Raw genomic sequence first — 24,774 nt, 5'->3', positions numbered from 1 at the left:
TAACAACAGTCATTGTAATGTATGTAATGATAGTAGATTTTACATATCATCAGTCATGACTTGACAAAGAAATCATGAATTGTTCATTGTCTATGTGAACACCTGGTTTTAACAATTTTATCTTGCATCATAGTTTGTAGCTAGAGAACACCATCTAGCAGATCACTGACTTTCCAAAGCACTTCAAAAGAGTTTGGAGCACCTCTTTCTGACTCATTTTACTTCCTGGCAAGGGAGTTTCACATATTTCAGTCTATATCTCCACTATCATCCTCAATAGTCTCATCTGTCTGTAATGATTCTACAATGTTCATTTCCCATTGTTCAGTTGGCAAACTAGAATCAATGATTTCAAAATCCTGCATGTTGTAACTGAGTTTAGCACCAACAATGCAAGTGGTACATCTTCATCATCAATAGGCTAGACAGTAGTAGATTCATCATAAACCAAATCCAACAGATCTAAAGCACAGTCAAACTTGTCATTTGTGACTTCCCATGGGACTATCCAAACAAGGTCACATATGACAGGGAGTCTTTTAATCAAAATCAATAAAAGGTTTCAGTTTTACTTTATGAAACTTCTCATATTCTTTGTTTTGTTTGTTGAATAATATAGCATAATATCCACTTCTATAATTAAATTTATTATAGTCAAAGTGTTTTCAATAAAGATTTTGACATGTTTATTGTAAAATCAACATGTTTGTTAATAAGATGAACACAATGAAATATCTGAATATGTTGATCTGACAATGTCGAACATGAAATAACAAGCAGTTATCATAGTATTGCAAGCAATCCATAAGTCCCCTACCGGTAAGAGCCCAAGCAACATTCTGAAGGGCCATTGGCCATTCACTTATGTTCCTATTTTAAGTAAATTTGTTGAAAAAGTTCTTTAAAAGTGATCACAGGAAACAGTTTTTATGTACAGACAGACAGACGGACTGAAGGACACTCTAAAGTTATTTTTTAAACATCATTGTTATCAAAATATAACATTTTTAAAATCCTATCATGATTGAAGAAGTTGGAGTAAAAATTACCAATTTCTCAAAAAAAAGTCTAAGTTCAAAAGGGGCATAATTCTGGAAATAGTCTTGCTAGAGTATTGAACACTCACAAATGTTGAGTGATAATAAGAAACATTTATATGAAGTTTGAAGTAGATACATTCAGAAAAAGAAGTTATAAAAAAAAACAATGTTTTATTCATGAAAATTTTAAGTTCAAGGGAGGTAATTCTGATAAATTTTGTGCTAGAGTTGTAAACCTTGTCACATATGATGTGGTTGATGACAAGCAACTTATATTTAAAGTTTGAAGAAAATACCTTAAGAAATAAAGAACTTATAGTCAAAAAACTTAAAAACTAGAATCAGAAATCTTGAAATTCAGTCTATTTGTTGCCATAGCAACCAGAATTTTCAACATAGGAAGATAAGAAAAGGATGTGCATAATTTCCATACTGCCATCTACCCATATGTCAAGTTTCATAAAAATATTTTCAGTACTTTTTGCGTTATCACTGGATCTAGGTTATGTGTAAAATTTGCCATATTTTCAGTCTATTTGTTGCCATAGCAACCAGAATTTTCAACATAGGAAGAAACGAAAAAGACGTGCATAATCTCCATACTGCCATCTATCCATATATCAAGTTTCATAAAAATATTTTCAGTACTTTTTGCGTTATCGCGGGATCCAGGATATGTGTGAAATTTGCCATATTTTCAGTCTATTTGTTGCCATAGGAACCAGAATTTTCAACATAGGAAGAAAAGAAAAAGACGTGCATAATCTCCATACTACCATCTATCCATATATCAAGTTTCATTAAAATATTTTCAGTACTTTTTGCGTTATCGCGGGATCCAGTTTTGTGGACGGACGGACTGATGGACGGACAGACGGACTGATGGACAGACGGACGGAGGGTAAACCTAAAGTCCCCTCCGGTAAACCGGTAGGGGACTAAAAACTAGTTTTAGTCTTTAATTTAATTAAAACATTTATAAAATTTAAAATCATCAAATTACTGTTAGTGTCAGTTCATAATTTCATTTCTCAAAAATCAAGCATTATTATATTTTGCACATAAGTAGCTCAGAGTCTTTGTTAAAAAGTGAATTCCCTCAAATCAAAATACACTGAATGAATGCCATCAAAGGAGCTTATGTCATGTTAAAATCATGCAGCTTAGATATCCTAATGATGGAATTTACATCACTTTTGTACACATTTAACCTTCAAAGTTTTTTTGATATCGGTAAATTTCCAAGCTAGTTTATGCGTGTCCTAGATTAACCTCAGACTGCTTAACAATTGCAACTTAACTAAACAAGAGGGCCATGATGGCCCAAAGTCGCTCACCTGTATATAGGCCCCCGGAGCGGGGCCAGTTTAAACCCCAGGGCTTTTATTTGAACAAACTTGGTTGACACCCATTAGAAGATGTTTCATGCTAAAGATCTAAGGTCCAGCTTATTGGGTTTTTTAAAAGAAGATGTTTTTTGTATGTATATATATATATATATATATATATATATATATATATATATATATATATATATATATATATATATATATATATATTATATAGATAAAATTATAATGTTTAAGAAATAACAAACTCTTTGAAAATTCGGTAGCGCTTTCAATGCTTTCTTCGCATATCTTCAGCCGAAACTTTAATAAACAATAAACATATAAACAAATGACGTAACGTCATGAAAAAAAGCGGGAATCCAATTGTCCGTTTATTTACCAATATTTATTGAGTAAAAATTGTTAATTACCATACAATTTGTGGCCATAAAATCATTAACTTGTGAATTTTATTACCTCCCTTTAATAAATGTCATTAATTCAAGATACGTTATCATTTAACGTTCCCGCCTTTTTTCATGACGTTACGTCATTTGTTTATATGTTTATTGTTTATTAAAGTTTCGGCTGAAGATATGCGAAGAAAGCATTGAAAGCGCTACCGAATTTACAAAGAGTTTGTTATTTCTTAAACATTATAATTTTATCTATTTCAACACTGCACAAGGAACATTTATCACGTTTTAATATATTTATATATATATATATGTATATATATTGTATATATATATCTTATATATATATATGTATGTATATATATTTATGTATGTATGTATGTATATATATATATAAATTACATATGTATATATATATATACATATATATATATAATATGTATATATATATATATATATGTATGTATATATATATATGTATATATGTTAAAAAAAAAATATGTATATATATACATACATATATATATATATATATATATAATATATATATATATATATATAATATATATATGTATATATATATATATATATATATATATATATATATATATTATATATATATATATATATATATATATAAATTACATATGTATATATATATATATATATATATATATATATATATATGTATATATATATATATGTATGTATATATATAATATGTATATATGTAAAAAAAAAAAATTCGAGCTGATGAATGACCCCTGGGGTTTTTTCAAAGAAGATTTTTTTTAAGTTTTTGCTATACACATATAAGGAAAATCAATGACCCCTGGGGCGGGGCCAATTTTGACCCCAGGGCTCTTATTTGAACATACATGGTAGACATCCATTAGAACATGTTTCATGCGTAATATCTTAGCTCTAGCTCTTTGCATTCTTTAAAAGAAATTTTTTTAAGCTTTTACTATATGCATATAGGGAAAATCAATGACCCCCTGGGGCGGGGCCAATTTTGACCCCAGGGCTTTTATTTGAACAAACTTGGTAGACACCCATTAGAACATGTTTCATGCTAAATATCTTAGCTCTAGCTCTTTGGGTTCTTTAAAAGAAGATTTTTAAGTTTTTACTATATACATATAGGGAAAATCAATGACCCCCAGGGCGGGGCCGATTTTAATTCTAGGAACAAAATTTGAACAACTTTGGTTTTGGACCTATAGATGATACCATAGACCAAATATCAAAGCTCTAGGCCATTTACTTTCAGACCAGAAGATTTTTCAAGTTTTCACTATATGTATATAATGAAAATCAATGACCCCCCCGAGGGCGGGGCCAATTTGACCCCAAGAGGGCGGGGCCAATTTTGACCCGAGGGCCATTATTTGAACAATCTTGGTAGAGGTCTACCACACAATGTTTCATGCCAAATATCTTACCTGTAGCCTTTGCCAATTCAGAGAAGAAGATTTTTTTATGTTTTAATATATACATATTAGAACAAGAGGGCCATGATGGCCCTAGATCGCTCACCTGATTTATCAAACTCATCCAAACAATTACCTAGACAAGCATTCTGACCAAGTCTCATGACAGGTGAGTCAAAAATGTGACCACTACAGTGTTAACAAGGATTATCCATATTTGAGCAGTGCGACCTAGTTTTTTACCCAGGTGACACATATTCAAACTTGGAAATCATCAAAACAAACTTTTAGACCAATTTCAAGGATACTTGGATCAAAACAGTAGCAACTAGAGTGTTAACAAGATTTTTCTATTTTTAGCTCCGGTGACCTAGTTCCACATGCGATTTCGAACTCATCCAAGCAATTACCTATACAAGCATCCTGACCAAGTTTGATGATAATTGAGTCGAAAATGTGACCACTAGAGTGTTAACAAGGTTTTTCTATTTTTAGCTCCTGTGACCTAGTTTTTGACCGGACATGACCAATCTTAGCACTTGACCCAGAAAACATCAAAACAACATTCTTGACAAATTTCCAGAATATTTGAATCAAAACTGCAGCCACTAGAGTGTAAACAAGCTTTTTCTATTTTTAGCTCCTGTGACCTAGTTTTTGACCTGAGATGACCCATCTTCGAACTTGACCTAGAAATCATCAAAACAACCTTCCTGACAAATTTCCAGAATATTTGAATCAATACTGCAGCCACTAGAGTGTTAACAAGCTTTTTCTATTCTTAGCTCCTGTGACCTAGTTTTTGACCGGAGATAACCCATCTTCGAACTTGACCTAGAAATCATCAAAACAACCTTCCTGACAAATTTCCAGAATATTTAGATAAAAACTGCAGCCACTAGAGTGTAAACAAGCTTTTTCTATTTTTAGCTCCTGTGACCTAGTTTTTGACCTGAGATGACCCATCTTCGAATTTGATCTAGAAATCATCAAAACAACCTTTCTGACAAATTTCCAGAATATTTGGATGAAAACTGCAACCATTAGTGTTAACAAGCTTTTTCTATTTTTAGCTCCTGTGACCTAGTTTTTGACCAGACATGACCCATCTTCAAACTTGACCTAGATATCATTAAAACAACCTTCCTGACAAATTTCCAGAATATTTGGATGAAAACTGCAGCCTCTAGAGTGTTAACAAGGTTTTTCTATTTTTAGCTCCTGTGACCTAGTTTTTGACCCGAGATAACCCATCTTCGAACTCGATCTGTATTTCATTGAGACAAACATTCTGACAAAGTTTGATGATGATCCAATCAAAACTGTGACTGCTAGACTGTTAACAACCCAATTGTTGATGACACACGACACACGACGACGGACGCCGGACATAGCCCCATCACTATACCTCACCTTGACCACTTCGTGGTCAGGTGAGCTAAAAACCCTGACCATATGCCCCAGGGCACTTGATGACAAAGCTTCTGTGAAAGTTTGAACAAAATCCGTTGAGAAATGTAGGAGTTGCGCACAGAAGAAATTGTTCACTATAATTATATTCTATATAAGGAAAAAAAACAAAGGGCCATAATTAGGTCAAACATTATCCAATCACAAAACCCCGACAATATGGGCCAGGGCACTTGATGATAAAGCTTCTGTAAAAGTTTGGTCAAAATACGTTGAGAAATGTAGCAGGAGTTGCGTACAGAAGAAATTGTTCACTGTATATTCTGTATAAGGAAAAAAAACAAAGGGCCATAACTAGGTCAAATATTATTCAATCACAAAACCCCGACAATATGCGTCAGGGCACTTGATGACAAAGGTTCTGTGAAAGTTTGGTCAAAATCTGTTGAGAAATGTAGGAGGAGTTGCACACAGAAGAAATTGTTTACACCCGCCCGCCCGCCCGCCCATCCGCCCGCCGACATACCTCAATCTAATAACCAGTTTTTTCCTTTGGAAAACCTGGTTAATAAAAAGTTCTGGAATATTAACAAAATAATAAGTCCACCATTATTAACCATATGAATGGATAAAAAACAACAGTAAGGATAAATGGCACAATGGAGGGATCTTCTTATTTTGGTAATAATTGAAATTACAGCACATTTTAAGCAAAAAGAAAAGAAACTATAAGTCTGAAACAATCTGTCATAGCCTTCCCATCAGTACATTCAGAGCTTTGATTCTATTTTTTAGTAATGGTGACCTTGGCATTGACCCCTGGGGGTCCTAATGCAATACTAACCAGAATCTTCATATAAGCTTGCTATACACCAAGTTTGATTACAATATCTCATTCCTAAATTGAGTTATTGTCCTGAAACCATTTTTTAATTTTTAATAACAGTAACCTTACCCTTGACCACAGAGAGTCCATATGCAAGACCAACCGGGATTTCCACATAAGGTAGCTATACACCAAGTTTTATTACAATACCTCGTTCGAAACTCTAGTTATCGTCCCGAAACCATGATGTGGACTGTTTGTTTGTTTCATTTTACGCCTTTTCCAAACAGTATTTCAGTCATATAGGCGGGTAGTTTCTAACCAGCGTTCCTGGAGAGTAACACCAGTACTAGACTACCTTCCTCCGCTCTAAACTACCAAAGCATCTCCCGGGGATCGAACCTAGGCCAGAGAGGTAACTGGATTAGAAGTCATCGACGCTAACCCCTCGACCACGGAGGCGGTTATGATGTGGACTGACCGACCAACACCCTGAGGATTATATACCCCCTAAACTTCATTTGTGGGGGTATAATGACTGAAACATGGTGACCTCAATAGCTCTGGTAAGCTAAAAACTTATGCAGCGTTTTTTTTTCTCTACTTTGGGAATAGTGCCGTACCAGACTGATTTGGAAAAAATGCCTTAATTTGACTTTAATTGGGATTTTTTTTTATGCATTTTTTCAGCTACATTTAAGATTATTCATCATGAATAAAGACAGCTAACAGCTTCCACTATCCAAGTAGAACTATTGAGAGGTGATTTATATGAATATGTTGGATTTAAAAGAGAAATCACTTTGCCTTGTGGGAATTTTGAACAGCCATTTTGGGAATTTAAACATTGGAAATTGGGAATTAAAATGTCTTTTTTCTATTGGGAACAGTACCTTTTTTAGGATAGTAGTTATATAAAGAAACTAGAAATGGGTCCATAGGACACGGGTGCCCCCACACTCCACAGATTTGTCAATCATGTCTCTAGGGTTTTTTTTGGCTACATGTGCCCAAGTTGAAAACTAAAAATCTTTTATTAAGTAAAGGGAAAATACTACAAATACTGAATAAATGCACAAGAAAACCCCAAGGTGCATAAGTACACATGCTGACCAACATTCTTGTAAACTTTCAGGCCTACAGGTCAAATGCTTTTTGAGTTATGTGCAACACAAGTTAATATTGTAAATTTTTACTAATTCAAGGGCAATAACTCTAAAAATACTAAATATATCCACACAAAAATATCAAGGTGCACAACTTCACATGCTGATCAACATTCCTGTAAGGTTTCATGACTCTAAGTCAAATATTTTTTGAGTTACGTGCGACACAAGTTGAAAATTGGAAATTTTTACTAAGTCAAGGGCAATAACTCTAAAAATATCCACAGGAAAATACCCAGGTGCACAACTACACATGCTGAGCAACATTCTTGTAAGGTTTCATTACTCTCGGTCAAATATTTTTTTAGTTACGTGCGACACAAGTTGAAATTTGGAAATTTTTACTAATTCAAGGGCAATAACTCTAAATAAAAATACTAAATATATCCACATGAAAATACCCAGGTGCACAACTTCACATGCTGATCAACATTCCTGTAAGGTTTCATGAGTCTAGGTCAATTTTTTTTGAGTTACTTGCGACACAAAAAGAGAACAGACGGACAGATGGACGGAAGGGTAACTCTAAATGCCCCCTCCCCCTCCCTATAGTGGCGGCACAAAAAAACACTGATATGCCTCACCATTTTAACCCTGAGAGTGTTAATCATAAAATGTATTTACATACTCTGTTCCACAAGGGTTGGTTCCACCTCCTCTGCAGGTTTAAGAATATCAAGAATATTTATCTTTGGTTTCATTCCTGTAAAACATGAAATAAAAATCTGGACATTCAAAACAAAAGCAATACAGACTCTTAATATTATTTGTATATACAAAATGTTAAAAAAATATTTTTCTTAACATTTTAATTTAACAAGAGTGCTACGATAGCCCTGAATTTCTAAATCAATTGCTAAACAAGAGGGCCATGATGGCCCTAATATCGCTCACCTAATTATTAAGGCTCTGAAATAATATTATTAGCAATGAATGAAAGGCAGATATAATGCCATAAACTTAAACTGATATCATAACATTTATATTTACACCTGAAATAGTGCAAACGTTAATAAAATTTTTCAATATATCCCTTTTTATGTCCTATGACCTTTTCTGACCTCCGATGACCCATATTCAAACTTGAGCTAGAAACCATACTAAACATTTCTGACCAATTTCCAAGGTATCTCAGCTAAAAAGTAACCTCTAGAGTGACAAAAAATTTTTTTTTCCATTTTTGGTCTGTGTGACAACCAGCCTTTCTACCAAATTTTCTGGATATTATGGCAGAAAATATTACCTCTAGAATGTAAACAATGTTTTTCCATAATTTAGCAGTGTAACCTAGTTTTTGATCCAAGATAAACCATATTTGAACATTACCTAGAAATCATCAAAACAACCTTTGTGACCAATTTCCTGGATATTTGGAGTCTCTAAAGATTTTCCATGTTTGGGCTGTATGACTTTTTGGAAACTGGATATCTTGACCAAAACAATAACCTCTAAAGTGTTAACATAGGGCTTTCTGACCTTGTTTGTGACTCAAGATGACCCATATTTGAACTTGAGCTAGAAATTACAAAAAAACAATTTTTCTGACCTATTTTAGGATATTTGGACTGAAACAGTTGCCCCTAGAGTGTTAACAAGGTTTTTCCATATTTGGCTTGTGTGACCTAAGTTTTCTCTACAGATGACCCATACTCAAACTTGAGCTAGAAATCATCAAAACTAGAGCTATCACTGAAGGTGATTAATACCCCCACCAGCAACTTTTTATAAAATAAGTGGTCTGAAGAAAATTTGAAATCAACCTATAATATATGAAGTATCAACTGTGTACAAAGAATTATTTCAATTAATTGCAATACCAACGGGGGTCTTCATAATAAGGCTTGCTATACACCAAATTTGATTACAATATCTCATTCCTAACTCTAGTTATTGTCCAGAAACCATTTTTCTTATAATATTAAGTAATGGCGACCTTGTCCCCAGAGGGTCCAAATGCAATATCAACTGGGGTCTTCATATAAGCTTGCTATACACCAAGTTTGATTACAGGATCTCATTCTCAACTCTAGTTATTGGTCAGAAACCATTTTTCTATTTTTAGTAATGGTGACCTTAACATTGACCCCAGGCAGACCAAATGCAATACCAACGGAGGTCTTCATATCAGCTTGCTAAACACCAATATCGATTACAGGATCTCATTCCTAACTCTATTGTCCGGAAACTATTTTTCTATTTTTAGTAAAGTTGACCTTGACCCCAAATGCAATACCAACCGGGGTCTCATATTAGGTTGCTAAACACCAAGATCGATTACAGGATCTCATTCCTAACTCTATTGTCAGGAAACTATTTTTATACTTTTAGTAATGGTGACCTTGACATTGACCCCAGGTGGTCCAAATGCTTTACCAACCAGGGTCTTTATATAAGCTTGCTTACCTAGTTTGATTACAATATCTCTTTCCTAACTCTAGTTATTGTCCGGAAACAATTTTTCTATTTTTAGAAATGGTTAGTTCTGGCTTCCATGTTGCTTTTATTTTGACGTTGTGCGACAGCAAAGTTATGGGTCAACCCTTTTTGCAAAGGCTACCAGAAATTTGGCAAATCACCCTTATTAATCAAATTATGGTCAAATAAAAATAACATTTGATAAACAAATCAATTTTGAATCAATTCATGCTTTGTTTTTAAATGAAACTTCAATGACATTGTGTACCCAACTATTTGCTAGGGAAATATGTAGAGAATGTTTACCAATATGGAGTCTGCTTTCAAATGAAATCTCAGGGGACTTCAAGTTTTGGGAATTCTAGCATCTATTTTTAACAACGGACCATACACTATTTTTAACAAGCAATTATCATAGTATAGCAAGAAATCCATAAGTCCCCTACCAGTTAGAACCCCAGCAACATTCTGATGGGCCATTGGCAATACAATTTTACCAGTGAATGAATGACATGTGAATGAACTTAAATCTTCTGAGTTCTAAGTTTGTCTATATCACAGTAATGTGTTAAGTTTCCCTGCCTAGTAAGGAAATTATGTTTATACAACAGATAATCAAAAAGTCCAATTTTCTCAGGATGAATAAGAATAACTAATGTTTCATCTTTTCTCTTTTTTAAGTAAATTTGTTGGAAAAAATATTTAAAAGTGATCTCAGAAAACAGTTTTTATGAACAGACAGACAGACATACATACAGACAGACAGACTGAAGGAGACTCTAAAGTTATTTTTTCAAACATCCCTGTTACCAAAATATAACATATTTTAATGCAAAATTCTTAAAGAGAAGATATTTGGGCTGTATGACCTTCTTTTAGACCCCAGATGACCCATATTTGAACTTGAGCTAGAAATCATCTTAACAACCTTTCTGACCAATTTCCAAGAAAAAAATTGAATTGAAAAATTAAGTATGAAAAATAACAAAGGGCAATAACTCAAAAATTATAAAAGGTAGAGTTATCATTCTTGTGCACTGCAAACCTCCTGAGTTAGATCTATGCACCTATGAAGTTTCATAATGATATCTCAAAGGCCTTTTGAGTTATGCTCTGGACAAAAATTAATTTTGAAAAATAACACAGGGCAATAACTAAACAATTATGCAGGGTAGAGTTATCGTTCTTGTGCACTGCACTCCTCCTCAATGAGATCCATCCAGCTATGAAGTTTCAAGTTGATACCTCAAATACTTTTTGAGATAAGCTCCGGACAAAATATTATGAAAAAGAACAAAGAGAAATAACTCAAAAATTGTATAGGGAAGAGTTATCATTCTTGTGCACAGCATTCCTCCTCAATAAGATCTATCCACCTATGACATTTCATGTTGATATCTCAAACACTTTTTGAGTTATGCTCCACTCAGGTGAAAAATTAAGTATGAAAAATAACAAAGGGCAATAACTCAAAAATTATGAAAGGTAGAGTTATCAGTCTTAAGCACTGCACACCTCCTGAGTGAGATCTATGCACCTATGAAGTTTCATGTTGATATCTCATAGGCTTTTTGAGTTATGCTCTGGACAAAAATCAATTTTGAAAAATAACAAAGGGCAATAACTAAAAAATTATGCAGGGTAGAGTTATCATTCTTGTGCACTGCACTCCTCCTCAATGAGGTCTATCCACCTATGAAGTTTCAAGTTGATAACTCAAATACATTTAGAGATATGCTCCGGACAAAAATGTCGGACGGAAGGACAGACGGACGGAGACTATTACTATATCCCCCGGCGGGGGATAATAATTAAAAACAAGAACTGTCGGATGACAGTGTTACTGTCGGAGGACAGTGTTGGCTCGACTCAAAAATTGTCACAAGGGTGTTTTATTGAGTTTAATAATGCTAATTACCTATGAATACATAAAATTGACTGAAAAGGTACAAAGGCTTGTTATTAAGATGTTTTATAAAGTAAATCACTGCTTTATTATTATGAATGCATAAAAATGTCCCAAAAAAGCACAAACTCTTCAGTAGTTATGGAGATAACAGCTTACAAGCAAAACTTTACCATGAATTTCTAAGTTGAACAAGAGGGCCATGATGGCCCTAGATCGCTCACCTGACCCATCAAACTCATCCAAACAATTACCTAGACAAGCATTCTGACCAAGTCTCATGACAGGCGAGTCAAAAATGTGACCACTACAGTGTTAACAAGGATTATCCATATTTGAGCAGTGCGACCTAGTTTTTTACCCAGGTGACCCATATTCAAACTTGACCTAGAAATCATCAAAACAAACTTTCAGACCAATTTCCAGGATACTTGGATCAAAACAGTAGCAACTAGAGTGTTAACAAGATTTTTCTATTTTTAGCTCTTGTGACCCAGTTTCACATGCGATTTCGAACTCATCCGAGCAATTACCTAGACAAGCATCCTGACCAAGTTTGATGATAATCAAGTCGAAATTGTGACCCCTAGAATGTAAACAAGGTTTTTCCATATTTGGGCGGTGTGACCTAGTTTTTCATCCAAGATGACCGATGTTCGAACTTGACTTAGAAATCATCAAAACATACTTTCAGACCAATTTACAGGATATTTGGATCAAAACAGTAGCCACTAGGGTGTTAACAAGATTTTTCTATTTTTAGCGCCTGTGACCTAGTTTTTCATCCGAGATGACCCATGTTCGAACTCATCCAAGCTATCACCTAGACAAACATCCTGACCAAGTTTGATGATGATTGAGGCAAAATTTTGACCTCTAGAGTGTTAACAAGGTTTTTCTATTTTTAGCTCTTGTGACCTAGTTTTTCATCCGAGATGACCCATGTTCGAACTCATCCGAGCTATTAACTAGATAAGCATCCTGACCAAGTTTGATGATGATTGATGCAAAAATGTGACCGCTAGAGGGTTAACAAGGTTTTTCTATTTTTAGCTCCGGTGACCTACTTTTTCATCCGAGATTACCCATGTTCGAACTCATCCAAGCTATCGCCTAAACAAACATCCTGACCAAGTTTGATGATGATTGATGCAAAAATGTGACCGCTAGAGTGTTAACAAGGTTTTTCTACTTTAAGCTCCGGTGACCTACGTTTTCATCCGAGATGACCCATGTTCGAACTCATCCGAGCTATCACCTAGACAAACATCCTGACCAAGTTTGATGATGATTGAGGCAAAAATGTGACCTCTAGAGTGTTAACAAGGTTTTTCTATTTTTAGCTCTTGTGACCTAGTTTTTCATCCGAGATGACCCATGTTCGAACTCATCCGAGCTATCAACTAGATAAGCATCCTGACCAAGTTTGATGATGATTGAGGCAAAAATGCGACCGCTAGAGTGTTAACAACAAAATGTGAACGGACGATGGACAATCATCTATCCTAAAAGCTCACCCTGAGCATGCTCAGGTGAGCTAAAAAGGGGAGAAAAATCAGCCTAAATGCAAGATAGAATTATGGATCTTGGTCAGTGACCTACAATTATGATTTTAAATGCATATGTGAAGTTTTAAATAAATATCTATAATAGTTATTGAGATATGTAAAACTTGCATGTAAACATTAACTAAGAGACTAAGTAGAAAACGGGAGATGAATCAGCTTAAATGCGAGTAGAGTTATGGAACTTGGTCAGTGACATACAATTATGACTCTCCAATTATGACCCTAAGTACAAGTGTAAAGTTTCAAGTAAATATCTTTGAAGACTTTTAACCTTTAGTTTCAAAGGGGCAAATAATTCTGCAAATATTTCAGGCAGAGTTATGCAATTTTGAAAACTGATGTACATTGTTTCTATAAAAAAGCATTGTAAATTTCAATTGAATATCTCAAGCAATAATTGAGATATTTGACTTTACAAAAAACTTTTACCAAAATTTCTATGTTATAAAGGGGCATAATTCTGTCAATATTATAGGCAGAGTTATCCAACTTGTCAATCTGATGTACATTGTTACTATAAATAAGTATTGTAAGTTTCAATTGAATATCTCAAGCAATTATTGAGATATTTGACTTTACAAAAAACTTTTACCAAAATTTCTAAGTAAAAAAAGGGGCATAATTCTGTCAATATTGTAGGCAGAGTTATCCAACTTGTCAATCTGATGTACATTGTTACTATAAATAAGTATTGTAAGTTTCAATTGAATATCTCCAGCAATAATTGAGATATTTGACTTTACAAAAAACTTTAACCAAAATTTCTAAGTTAAAAAGGGGCATAATTCTGTCAATATTGTAGGCAGAGTTATCCAACTTGTCAATCTGATGTACATTGTTACTATAAATAAGTATTGTAAGTTTCAATTGAATATCTCAAGCAATAATTAAGATATTTGAACTTACAAAAAACTGTAACCAACGCAGATGCAAAAAGTTTATGCAAAATATCTATGCTCTAGGCCTTGTGGGTCTTAAAAGGAAGATTTTTCAAATTTATTCTAATAATCTCTTTTGGTTCTTATGGCAAGCAGATTTCTCAATGGAATCAAATTCTTTGAAAAACTATGGAAGCCCTTCACCCAAGGAACAATCCTAAATTTCCACTTACCATATTGAAATTGGACTTGTGGTTTTTAACAAGATTTTTTAAGTTGGCTATATAATTTGTAATTAAAACACACACACGCTCACGCACTAATGCACACACAGAGGTGAATCACTTTATGCCACCGCGTTGCAAATGCTGTGGTTGCATCAATAGGTTTGATGCCATTAACAACACACATCAAAAAGCACACATTTGAGCACATTGTACTCATTGGGGAGCTAAAAAGCTACAATTTAACTTTAAAGGAATCCACTAGACAATGTTTATAGCCGAATTTTAAGTACTTGACAAAATGTTACATTTGTTCTTTTTGTAAGGAATCATAATGAAATGTAAATTATTACCTGGTTGTGATTTCACCTCCAGATTTATTTGTACCATGCCCTCTCCTTGTACACACTGATCTACTAAGCTTTTTTTTGTGTCAAGCTGAAATTAATTATATCAGTACAGAATTTCAAAGATTAAACTTGTGCAGCATTTAATTACATAAAATCCTTCTAATGTGCAATTTTAACAAGAGCCACCGCCTCTTGGGCAAAGCTCAACTTTTTTACTTTTTCCAAAATCAAACAAATAAACGGTTTATACAAATCTTTAACAAGGGCAACATTGCCGCAATATATGCCCGTCACAGAAGCTTTTGACTGAGATGTGGGCATTATAGATATGCATATAGGAGATATGCTCTGGGCAATATCTGGAAAATATCTGTATATATTTTCATCTGTAGTGACTTTTTTATCTGAAATTTGACCCCTATGTGTGACCCTAAAAGCAGGGACCTAAATTTTGCGCTCCACACTCCGCCTCACAATAGTGAACATTTGTGCCAAGTTATATCCGCCTCACAATAGTGAACATTTGTGCCAAGTTATATTGAAATCCATCTATGCATGTAGAAGTTTTGCTCCGGACAAGCGCTTTTTAATGACCTCTAGGTGTGACCTTGACCTTTGACCTAGAGACCTGGTTCATGCACAGGACACGGCTTCTTATAGTGGTGAACATTTGTATAAAGTTTTATTAGAATTTCTCTGTATATGTTGGAGATATGCTCTGGACAAAATCTCTATATTTTATCATCTTTAGTGACCTTGACATTGCAAATATTAACCTAAATTACATATTTCAAACACGTAGTCATGATAATGACCATTTGTGTTTCAATCCTTAAATATATGATGACTAAATGGTCCAATACACATTCTCATATTTGAATCTGAACTTTGACCCCTATGTGTGACCTTCGCCTTGGCCGCAGGGACATTAGGTGAACATTTGTGCCAAGTTATATTGAAATCCCTCTATGCATGTAGAAGTTTTGCTCCGGACAAGCATTTTTCTATAATCTCTAAGTGTGACCTTGACCTAGAGGCCTGGTTCATGCGCATGACACAGCTTCTCATAGTGGTGATCATTTGTATGAAGTGTCATTAAAATCCCTCCATATGTGTAGAAGATATGCTCAGGACAAAATCTCTATATTTTATCAATTCATCTTTAGTAACCTTGGCAATCATATTTAGTGACCTTGACCTTGCATATATTAATCTAAATTACATGTTTCACACCAGTAGTCATGATAATGGCCATTTGTGTTTCAATCCCTCAATAAATGATGACTAAATAGTCTCAATATACATTTTCATTTTTATATCTGAACTTTGACCCCTATGTGTGACCTTGACCTTGGCCACAGGGACCTAAATTTTGCACGCGACACTCTGTCTTACAATAAAGAACATTTGTGCCAAGTTATATTGAAATCCCTCTATGCATGTAGAAGTTTTGCTCCGGACAAGTGTTTTTCAATGACCTTTAAGTGTGACCTTGACCTTTGATCTAGAGGCCTGGTCCATGCGCGCACATAGCTTCTCATAGTGGTGAACATTTCTATGAAGTTACATTAAAATTCCTCCATTGGTATAGGAGATATGCTCCAGACAAAAAATTGATGCTAAAGGGCCCAGCCCCCCCCCCACCCCCCTCCCAAGGAGGGAAACTAGAATACCACCTGTTTTTCAAATGGACATATAAAAGCAGGTCTGTCTATTCACACTTGTTCTTTTGTATAAGTTTCAATCATTACCATAAATAAACTAGAAATTGTCAAATTCCCCTGACACACACTTTTCATATCATAAGTGCCTAATTCCCCTGACACACACCTTTCAGAAAACATGCATTTTAATTAATAATTTTGTACATAGGTAGGGTTGGATACCAATAATTGGTACCTAGACCATACCTAAAACCGTTTCATAATTTACCGGTAAATACTGTTTCAAAAAGTACCGGTATTTCAAAATTAAAAGCAAAGAATATAATTACACAAACATGTAACAGAAAACAAATAAAATCAACGTTTATTTACATCAATAATATCACAAAAAGACTGTGAAATGTCCGTAATCCAAGTCAATGGAGATTACTTCGGAGTGCTCACGGTAGTGGCCATATTCGTATTTATGAAAACTTTTACTAATAACATGCTGCATGAATTCAAATACGTGATATGGCATTTGTTGATCACTTTTTTATGTATTATTCTTAACAAGAGCTGTCACAGGAGACAGCGAAGCTCGACTAATAAAATACTGGACGCAGTAAGGAAGACAAAACTATGAAATAAAAATCATTTATGTATAATTATGTATTAAGTTATAGTAAAAAAAATAACATTGCTAACAAAATGTCCCAAGATGAAGGGGAAAATTCTGGAAATAGTCATGCTAGATTTATGAACCTTGTCACACAACATGTGTGTAATGATAAGAAATATATATTTGAAGTTTGAAGTAGATACCTTAAAAAGTAAAGAAGTTATAATATTTCTTAAAGAAAATTCTAAGTTCAAAGAAGGATAAATCTGTAAATATTGCTTCAAGAGTTATGAATCTTGTCACATAAAATGTAATTGATGATAAGGAACAAGTATTTGAAGTTTGAGGTAGATACCTTTAAAACTAAACAAGAGGGCCATGATGGCCCTAGATTGCTCACCTGACTTATCAAACTCATCCAAACAATTACCTAGACAAGCATTCTGACCAAGTCTCATGACAGGTTAGTCAAAAATGTGACCACTACAGTGTTAACAAGGATTATCCATATTTGAGCAGTGCGACCTAGTTTTTTACCCAGGTGACACATATTCAAACTTGACCTAGAAATCATCAAAACAAACTTTCAGACCAATTTCCAGGATACTTGGATCAAAACAGTAGCAAATAGAGTGTTAACAAGATTTTTCTATTTTTAGCTCCGGTGACCTAGTTCCACATGCGATTTCGAACTCATCCAAGCAAATAACTAGACAAGCATCCTGACCAAGTTTGATGATAATTGAGTCGAAAATGTGACCACTAGAATGTTAACAAGGTTTTTCCATATTTGGGTGGTGTGACCTAGTTTTTCATCCAAGATGACCCATGTTCGAAGTTGACCTACTTTTTCATCAGAGATGACCCATGTTCAAACTCATCCGAGCTATCACCTAGACAAGCATCCTGACCAAGTTTGATGATGATTGAGGCAAAATTTTGACCTCTAGAGTGTTAACATGGTTTTTCTATTTTTAGCTCCTGTGACCTAGATTTTCATCCGAGATGACCCATGTTCGAACTCATCCGAGCTTTTACCTAGACAAGCATCTTGACCAAGTTTGATGATGATTGATGCAAAAATGTGACCGCTAGAGTGTTAACAAGGTTTTTCTATTTTTAGCTCCGGTGACCTACTTTTTCATCCGAGATGACCCATGTTCAAACTCATCAGAGCTATCACCTAGACAAGCATCCTGACCAAGTTTGATGATGATGATTGAGGCAAAATTGTGACCTCTAGAGTGTTAACATGGTTTTTCTATTTTTAGCTCCTGTGACCTTGTTTTTCATCCGAGATGACCCATGTTCGAACTCATCCGAGCTTTCACCTAGACAAGCATCTTGACCAAGTTTGATGATGACTGATGCAAAAATGTGACCGCTACAGTGTTAACAAGGTTTTTCTATTTTTAGCTCCGGTGACCTACTTTTTCATCCGAGATGACCCATGTTCGAACTCAACCGAGCTATCACCTAGACAAGCATCTTGACCAAGTTTGATGATGATTGATGCAAAAATGTCACAGCTAGAGTGTTTACAAGGTTTTTCTATTTTTAGCTCTGGTGACCTAGTTTCACATGCGATTTTGAACTCATCCAAGCAATTACCTAGACAAGCATCCTGACCAAGTTTGATGATAATTGAGTCGAAAATGTGACCACTAGAATGTTAACAAGGTTTTTCCATATTTTGGCGGTGTGACCTAGTTTTTCATCCAAGATGACCCATGTTTGATCTTGACTTCTTGCTCATCAAAACAAACTTTCAGACCAATTAACAGAATATTTGGATCACAACAGTAGCCACTAGAGTGATTTTTCAATTTTTAGCTCCTGTGACCAAGTTTTTCATCCGAGATGTCCCATGTTCGATTTATTCCCAGCAATGACCTAGACAAGTTTCCTGACCAAGTTTGATGACAATTGAGCCAAAATTGTAACCACTAGAGTGTTAACAAGGTTTTTCTATTTTTAGCTCCGGTGACCTACTTTTTCATCAGAGATGACCCATGTTTGAACTCATCCGAGCTATCACCTAGACAAACATCTTGACCAAGTTTGATGATGATTGATGCAAAAATGTGACCGCTAGAGTGTTAACAAGGTTTTTCTATTTTTAGCTCTGGTGACCTACATTTTCATCCGAGATGACCCATGTTCGAACTCATCCAAGCTATCAACTAGATAAGCATCCTGACCAAGATTGATGATGATTGATGCAAAAATTTGACCGCTAAGAGTGTTAACAAGGTTTTTCTATTTATAGCTCCGGTGACCTACTTTTTCATCCGAGATGACCCATATTCGAACACATCCGAGCTATTATCTAAACAAGCATCCTGACAAAGTTTGATGATGATTGGGTCAAAAATGTGACCACTAGAGTGTTCACAAGGTTTTTCTATTTTTAGCTCCTGTGACCTAGTTTTTCATCAGAGATGACCCATGTTCGAACTCATCCAAGCAATTGACTAGACAAGCAATCTGACCAAGTTTGATGAAGATTGGTTCAAAAATGTGACCACTAGAGTGTTCACAAGGTTTTTCTATTTATAGCTTCTGTGACCTACTTTTTCATCCGACATGACCCATGTTCAAACTCATCCGAGCTATCACCTGGACAAACATCCTGACCAAGTTTGATGATGATTGGGTCAAAAATGTGACCTCTAGAGTGTTCACAAGGTTTTTCTATTTTTAGCTCTTGTGACCTAGTTTTTCATCCGAGATGAGCCATGTTCGAACTCATCCGAGCTTTCAACTAGATAATCATCCTGACCAAGTTTGATGATGATTGAGGCAAAAATGAGACCGCTAGAGTGTTCACAAGCAATTGTGGACGTACGACGGACATTCACCGATCCTAAAAGCTCACCCTGAGCAAGCTCAGGTGAGCTAAAACAAGAGGGCCATGATGGCCCTGAGGTCGCTCACCTGTATATAGGCCCCCCCCACCCCCCCCCCCCCCCCCCAACGTTGCAGGGCCAATTTAACCCAAGGGCTTTTATTTGCACAAACTTGGTAGACACCCATAAGAAGATGTTTCATGCTAAACATCTAATCTCTAGCTCATTGGGCTTTTTAAAAGAAGATTTTTTTTTAAGTTTTTACTATACACATATAGTTTAAAACAATGACACCCCTGGGGCCGGGCCAGTTTGGACCCCAGGGCTTTTATTTGAACAAACTTTGTAGACACTTACTAGAAGATGTTTCATGCTTAATATCTAAACTCTAGCTATTTGGGTTTTTTCAAAGAAGATTTTAAGTTTTTGCTATACACATATAAAGAAAATCAATGACCCCCAGGGCGGGGCCAATTTTGACCCTAGGTCTTTTATTTGAACAAACTTTGTAGACACTCACTAAAAGATGTTTCATGCTTAATATCTTAACTCTAGCTATTTGGGTTTTTTCAAAGAAGATTTTGAAGTTTTTGCTATACACTTATAAGGAAAATCAATGACCCCCGGGGCGGTGCCAATTTTGACCCCAGGGCTTTTATTTGAACAAACTTGGAAGACACCTATAAGAACATGTTTGATGCTAAATATCTTAGCCATAGCTCTTTGAGTTCTTTAAAAGAAGATTTTTTAAGTTTTTACTATATGCATATAGGGAAAATCAATGACCCCCCGGAGCGGGGCCAATTTTGACCAAAGGGCTTTTATTTGAAAAAACTTGGTAGACACTTATTAGAACATGTTTCATGCTAAATATCTTAGCTCTAACTCTTTTGGTTCTTTAAAAGAAGATTTTTTAAGTTTTTACTATATGCATATAGGGAAAATCAATGACCCCCTGGGGCGGGGCCAATTTTGACCCCAGGGCTTTTATTTGAACAAACTTGGTAGACACCTATTAGAACATGTTTGATGCTCAATATCTTAGCCATAGCTCTTTGAGTTCTTTAAAAGAAGATTTTTTAAGTTTTTACTATATGAATATAGGGAAAATCAATGACCCCCCGGGGCGGGGCCAATTTTGACCAAGGGCTTTTATTTGAACAAACTTGGTAGACACTCACTAGAAGATGTTTCATGCCAAATATCTAAGCTCTAGCTCTTATGGTTTTTTAAAAGAAGATATTTAAAGTTTTTTCTTTCGGTTGCCATGGCAACCAGAGTTCTGCATGGAATTAAATTCTTTGAACAATTTTTAAAGGTGACCACCAAAGGAACATTCCTGTGAAGTTTGGATGAAATTGGCTTAGTGGTTTATGAGGAGATGTCATTTAAAGTAAAAGTTTACGGACGGACGGACGGACGAAAAGCGATCACAAAAGCTCACCCTGTCACTTTGTGACAGGTGAGCTAAAAAGTGACCAATACAGACTTAACAAGGTTTTTTACATATTTGGGCGGTGTGACCTTGTTTTTGACCACAGGTGACCCATATTAGAACTTTACATATAAATCATCAAAACAAACTTTCAGACCAATGTCTAGGATATTTGGATCAAAACAGTAGCCACTAGAGTGTAAACAAGATTTTTCTATTTTTAGCTCCTGTGACCTAGTTTTTCATCCGAAATCACCAATGTATGAACATCCTAGCAATTTCCTAGACAAGCATCCTGACAATATTTGATGATAATTGAGGCAAAAATGTGAACGCAAGTGTGTTCACAAGATTTTTTCATATTTAGGCAGTGTGTCCTAGTTTTTTACCCAAGATGACCCATATTCAAACATGACCTAGAAATCATCAAAACAAACTATCGGACCAATTTCCAGGATATTTCCATCAAAACAGTAGCCACTAGAGTGTGAACAAGATTTTTCTATTTTTAGCTCCTTTGACATCCAAGATGTTTAAACTCATCTAAGCAATTACCTAGACAAGCATCCTGATCAAGTTTGATGACAATTGAGTCAAAAATGTGACCACTAGAGTGTTTTTCCATATTTGGGCAGTGTGACCTAGTTTTTGACCCAAGGTGACTCATATTCAAACATGACCTAGAAATCATCAGAACAAACTTTCAGACCAATGTCTAGGAGCGGTGGCCTAGTGGTTAAGGTGTCTGCCTCTCAACCCAGAGATCATGGGTTCGTGCCCTACTCGGGTCACGACCATGTTTCTCTATATGACACCAGTACTGGTTGGTTCCAGGAAGCGGACTCGAAAGTGATTAATATAAGTTGCAAGAACTTGTTTCGCAATCGAGCTTAAATAAATATGTTTAAACTAGGATATTTGGATCAAAACAGTAGCCACTAGAGTGTTAACAAGATATTTCTATTTTAAGCTCCTGTGACCTAGCTTTTCATCCGAGATGACCCATGTTCAAACTCATTCGAGCAATTACCTAGACAAGCATCCTGACAAAGTTTGATGATGATTGAGGCAAAAATGTGACAGCTAGAGTGTTAACAAACAAATGTTGACAGACAACGGACATTCAACGATCCTAAAAGCTCACCCTGAGCAAGCTCAGGTGAGCTGAAAATGTCAAATTTCTGGCTGCAAAGTAGATCATTTTATTTTTTTATTTTTACTGGGACGCCTCCCGGACAGACACTTTATTTCTCGGACTTTCCCAGACATTATGGGACGTTATGGCATGTATGATAATTATAGGTCTCTGTATTTCAAAGTCCCATCATGTAGACATAAGGTATTGACACAAACTCCACCTGAAATTCAGACTATCAGATTAATACATCAAATTCAATTCCTTGCTGTAACCTTGAACGTAACAGACCGGACAAAACAGATATAACAAGCAATTATCATAGTATTGCAAGCAATCCATAAGTCCCCTACCGGTTAGAACCCAAGCAACATTCTGAAGGGCCATTGGCAATTCACTTATGTTTCTATTTTAAGTAAATTTGTTGAAAAAGTTCTTTAAAAGTGATCACAGGAAACAGTTTTTATGTACAGACAGACGGACTGAAGGACACTCTACAGTTATTTTTTAAACATCCCTGTTATCAAAATATAACATTTTTAAAAGCAAAATTTTTAACAAGAGGGCCATGATGGCCCTAAAGTCGCTCACCTGTATAGAGGCCCCCGGAGCGGGGCCAGTTTAAACCCCAGGGCTTTTATTTGAACAAACTTGGTAGACACCCATTAGAAGATGTTTAATGCTAAACATCTAAGGTCCAGCTGGTCAAGTTTTTTCTTTACACATATAGTTAAAAACAATGACACACCTGGGGCAGGGCCAGTTTTGACCCAAGGGCTTTTATTTGAACAATCTTTGTAGACACTTACTAGAAAATGTTAGAGGATGTTTCATGCTTAATATCTAAACTCTAGCTCTATTCGGGTTCTTTTCAAAGAAGATTTTATAAGTTTTTACTATATATAAAAGGAAAATCAATGTCCCCCTGGGGCGGGGCCAATTTTGATCCCAGGGCTTTTATTTGAACAAACTTGGTAGACACTCACTAGAAGATGCTTTCATGCCAAATACCTTAGCTCTAGCTCTTTGGGTTCTTTTAAAGAAGATTTTTTTAAGTTTTTACTATATGCATATAGGGAAAATCAATGACCCCCTGGGGCGGGGCCAATTTTGACCCCAGGGCTTTTATTTGAACAAACTTGGTAGACACTTACTACATGATGTTTCATGCCAAATATCTAAGCTCTAGCTCTTTGGGTTTTTTAGAAGAAGATATTTAAAGTTTTTTTCTTTTGGTTGCCATGGCAACCAGAGTTCTGCATGGAATTAAATTCTTTGAACAATTTTCAAAGGTGACCACCAAAGGAACATTCCTGTGAAGTTTGGATGAAATTGGCTTAGTGGTTTATGAGGAGATGTCATTTAAAGTCTAAATATCTTAGCTCAAACTTGGTAGACATCCATTAGAACATGTTTCATGCTAAATATCTTAGCTCTAGCTCTTTGGGTTCTTTAAAAGAAGATTTTTTAAGTTTTTACTATATGCATATAGGGAAAATCAATGACCCCCTGGGGCGGGGCCAATTTTGACCCCAGGGCTCTTATTTGAACAAACTTGGTAGACATCCATTAGAACATGTTTCATGCTAAATATCTTAGCTCTAGCTCTTTGGGTTCTTTAAAAGAAGATTTTTTAAGTTTTTACTATATGCATATAGGGAAAATCAATGACCCCCTGGGGCGGGGCCAATTTTGACCCCAGGGCTTTTATTTGAACAAACTTGGTAGACACCCATTAGAGGATGTTTCATGCTAAATATCTTAGCTCTAGCTCTTTTGGGTTTTTTAAAAGAAGATTTTTTAAGTTTTTACTATATGCATATAGGGAAAATCAATGACCCCCTGGGGCGGGGCCAATTTTGACCCCAGGGCTTTTATTTGAACAAACTTGGTAGACACCCATTAGAGGATGTTTGATGCTAAATATCTTAGTTCTAGCTCTTTGAGTTCTTTAAAAGAAGATTTTTAAGTTTTTACTATATGCATATAGGGAAAATCAATGACCCCCTGGGGCGGGGCCAATTTTGACCCCAGGGCTTTTATTTGAACAAACTTGGTAGACACCCATTAGAGGATGTTTCATGCTAAATATCTTAGCTCTAGCTCTTTGGGTTCTTTAAAAGAAGA

The 24,774-nt window shown here is 35.3% G+C and overlaps 1 protein-coding gene across 2 annotated transcripts in view; it reads right to left on the bottom strand.

Annotated features, from left to right (window-relative positions):
- Positions 1-24,774, bottom strand: part of LOC132748412 (DNA-binding protein Ets97D-like) — an 86,499-nt gene that overhangs the window by 37,624 nt on the left and 24,101 nt on the right. For both annotated transcript variants that reach the window (XM_060738019.1, XM_060738020.1), the window contains exons 4-5: positions 14,967-15,051; positions 8,251-8,325 (exon numbers count right to left, since the gene is read on the bottom strand). In XM_060738019.1, coding sequence (XP_060594002.1) covers positions 8,251-8,325; positions 14,967-15,051 — 160 coding nt within the window. The remainder of the gene's footprint in view (positions 1-8,250; positions 8,326-14,966; positions 15,052-24,774) is intronic.

The sequence above is a fragment of the Ruditapes philippinarum genome, unplaced genomic scaffold (assembly GCF_026571515.1).
Source record: "Ruditapes philippinarum isolate M1 unplaced genomic scaffold, ASM2657151v2 ctg2178_1_1_1_1, whole genome shotgun sequence".
NCBI lineage: Eukaryota > Metazoa > Mollusca > Bivalvia > Venerida > Veneridae > Ruditapes > Ruditapes philippinarum.
The sequence above is the reverse complement of the archived record's forward strand: the minus strand, read 5'-3'. Positions and strand labels throughout refer to the sequence as shown.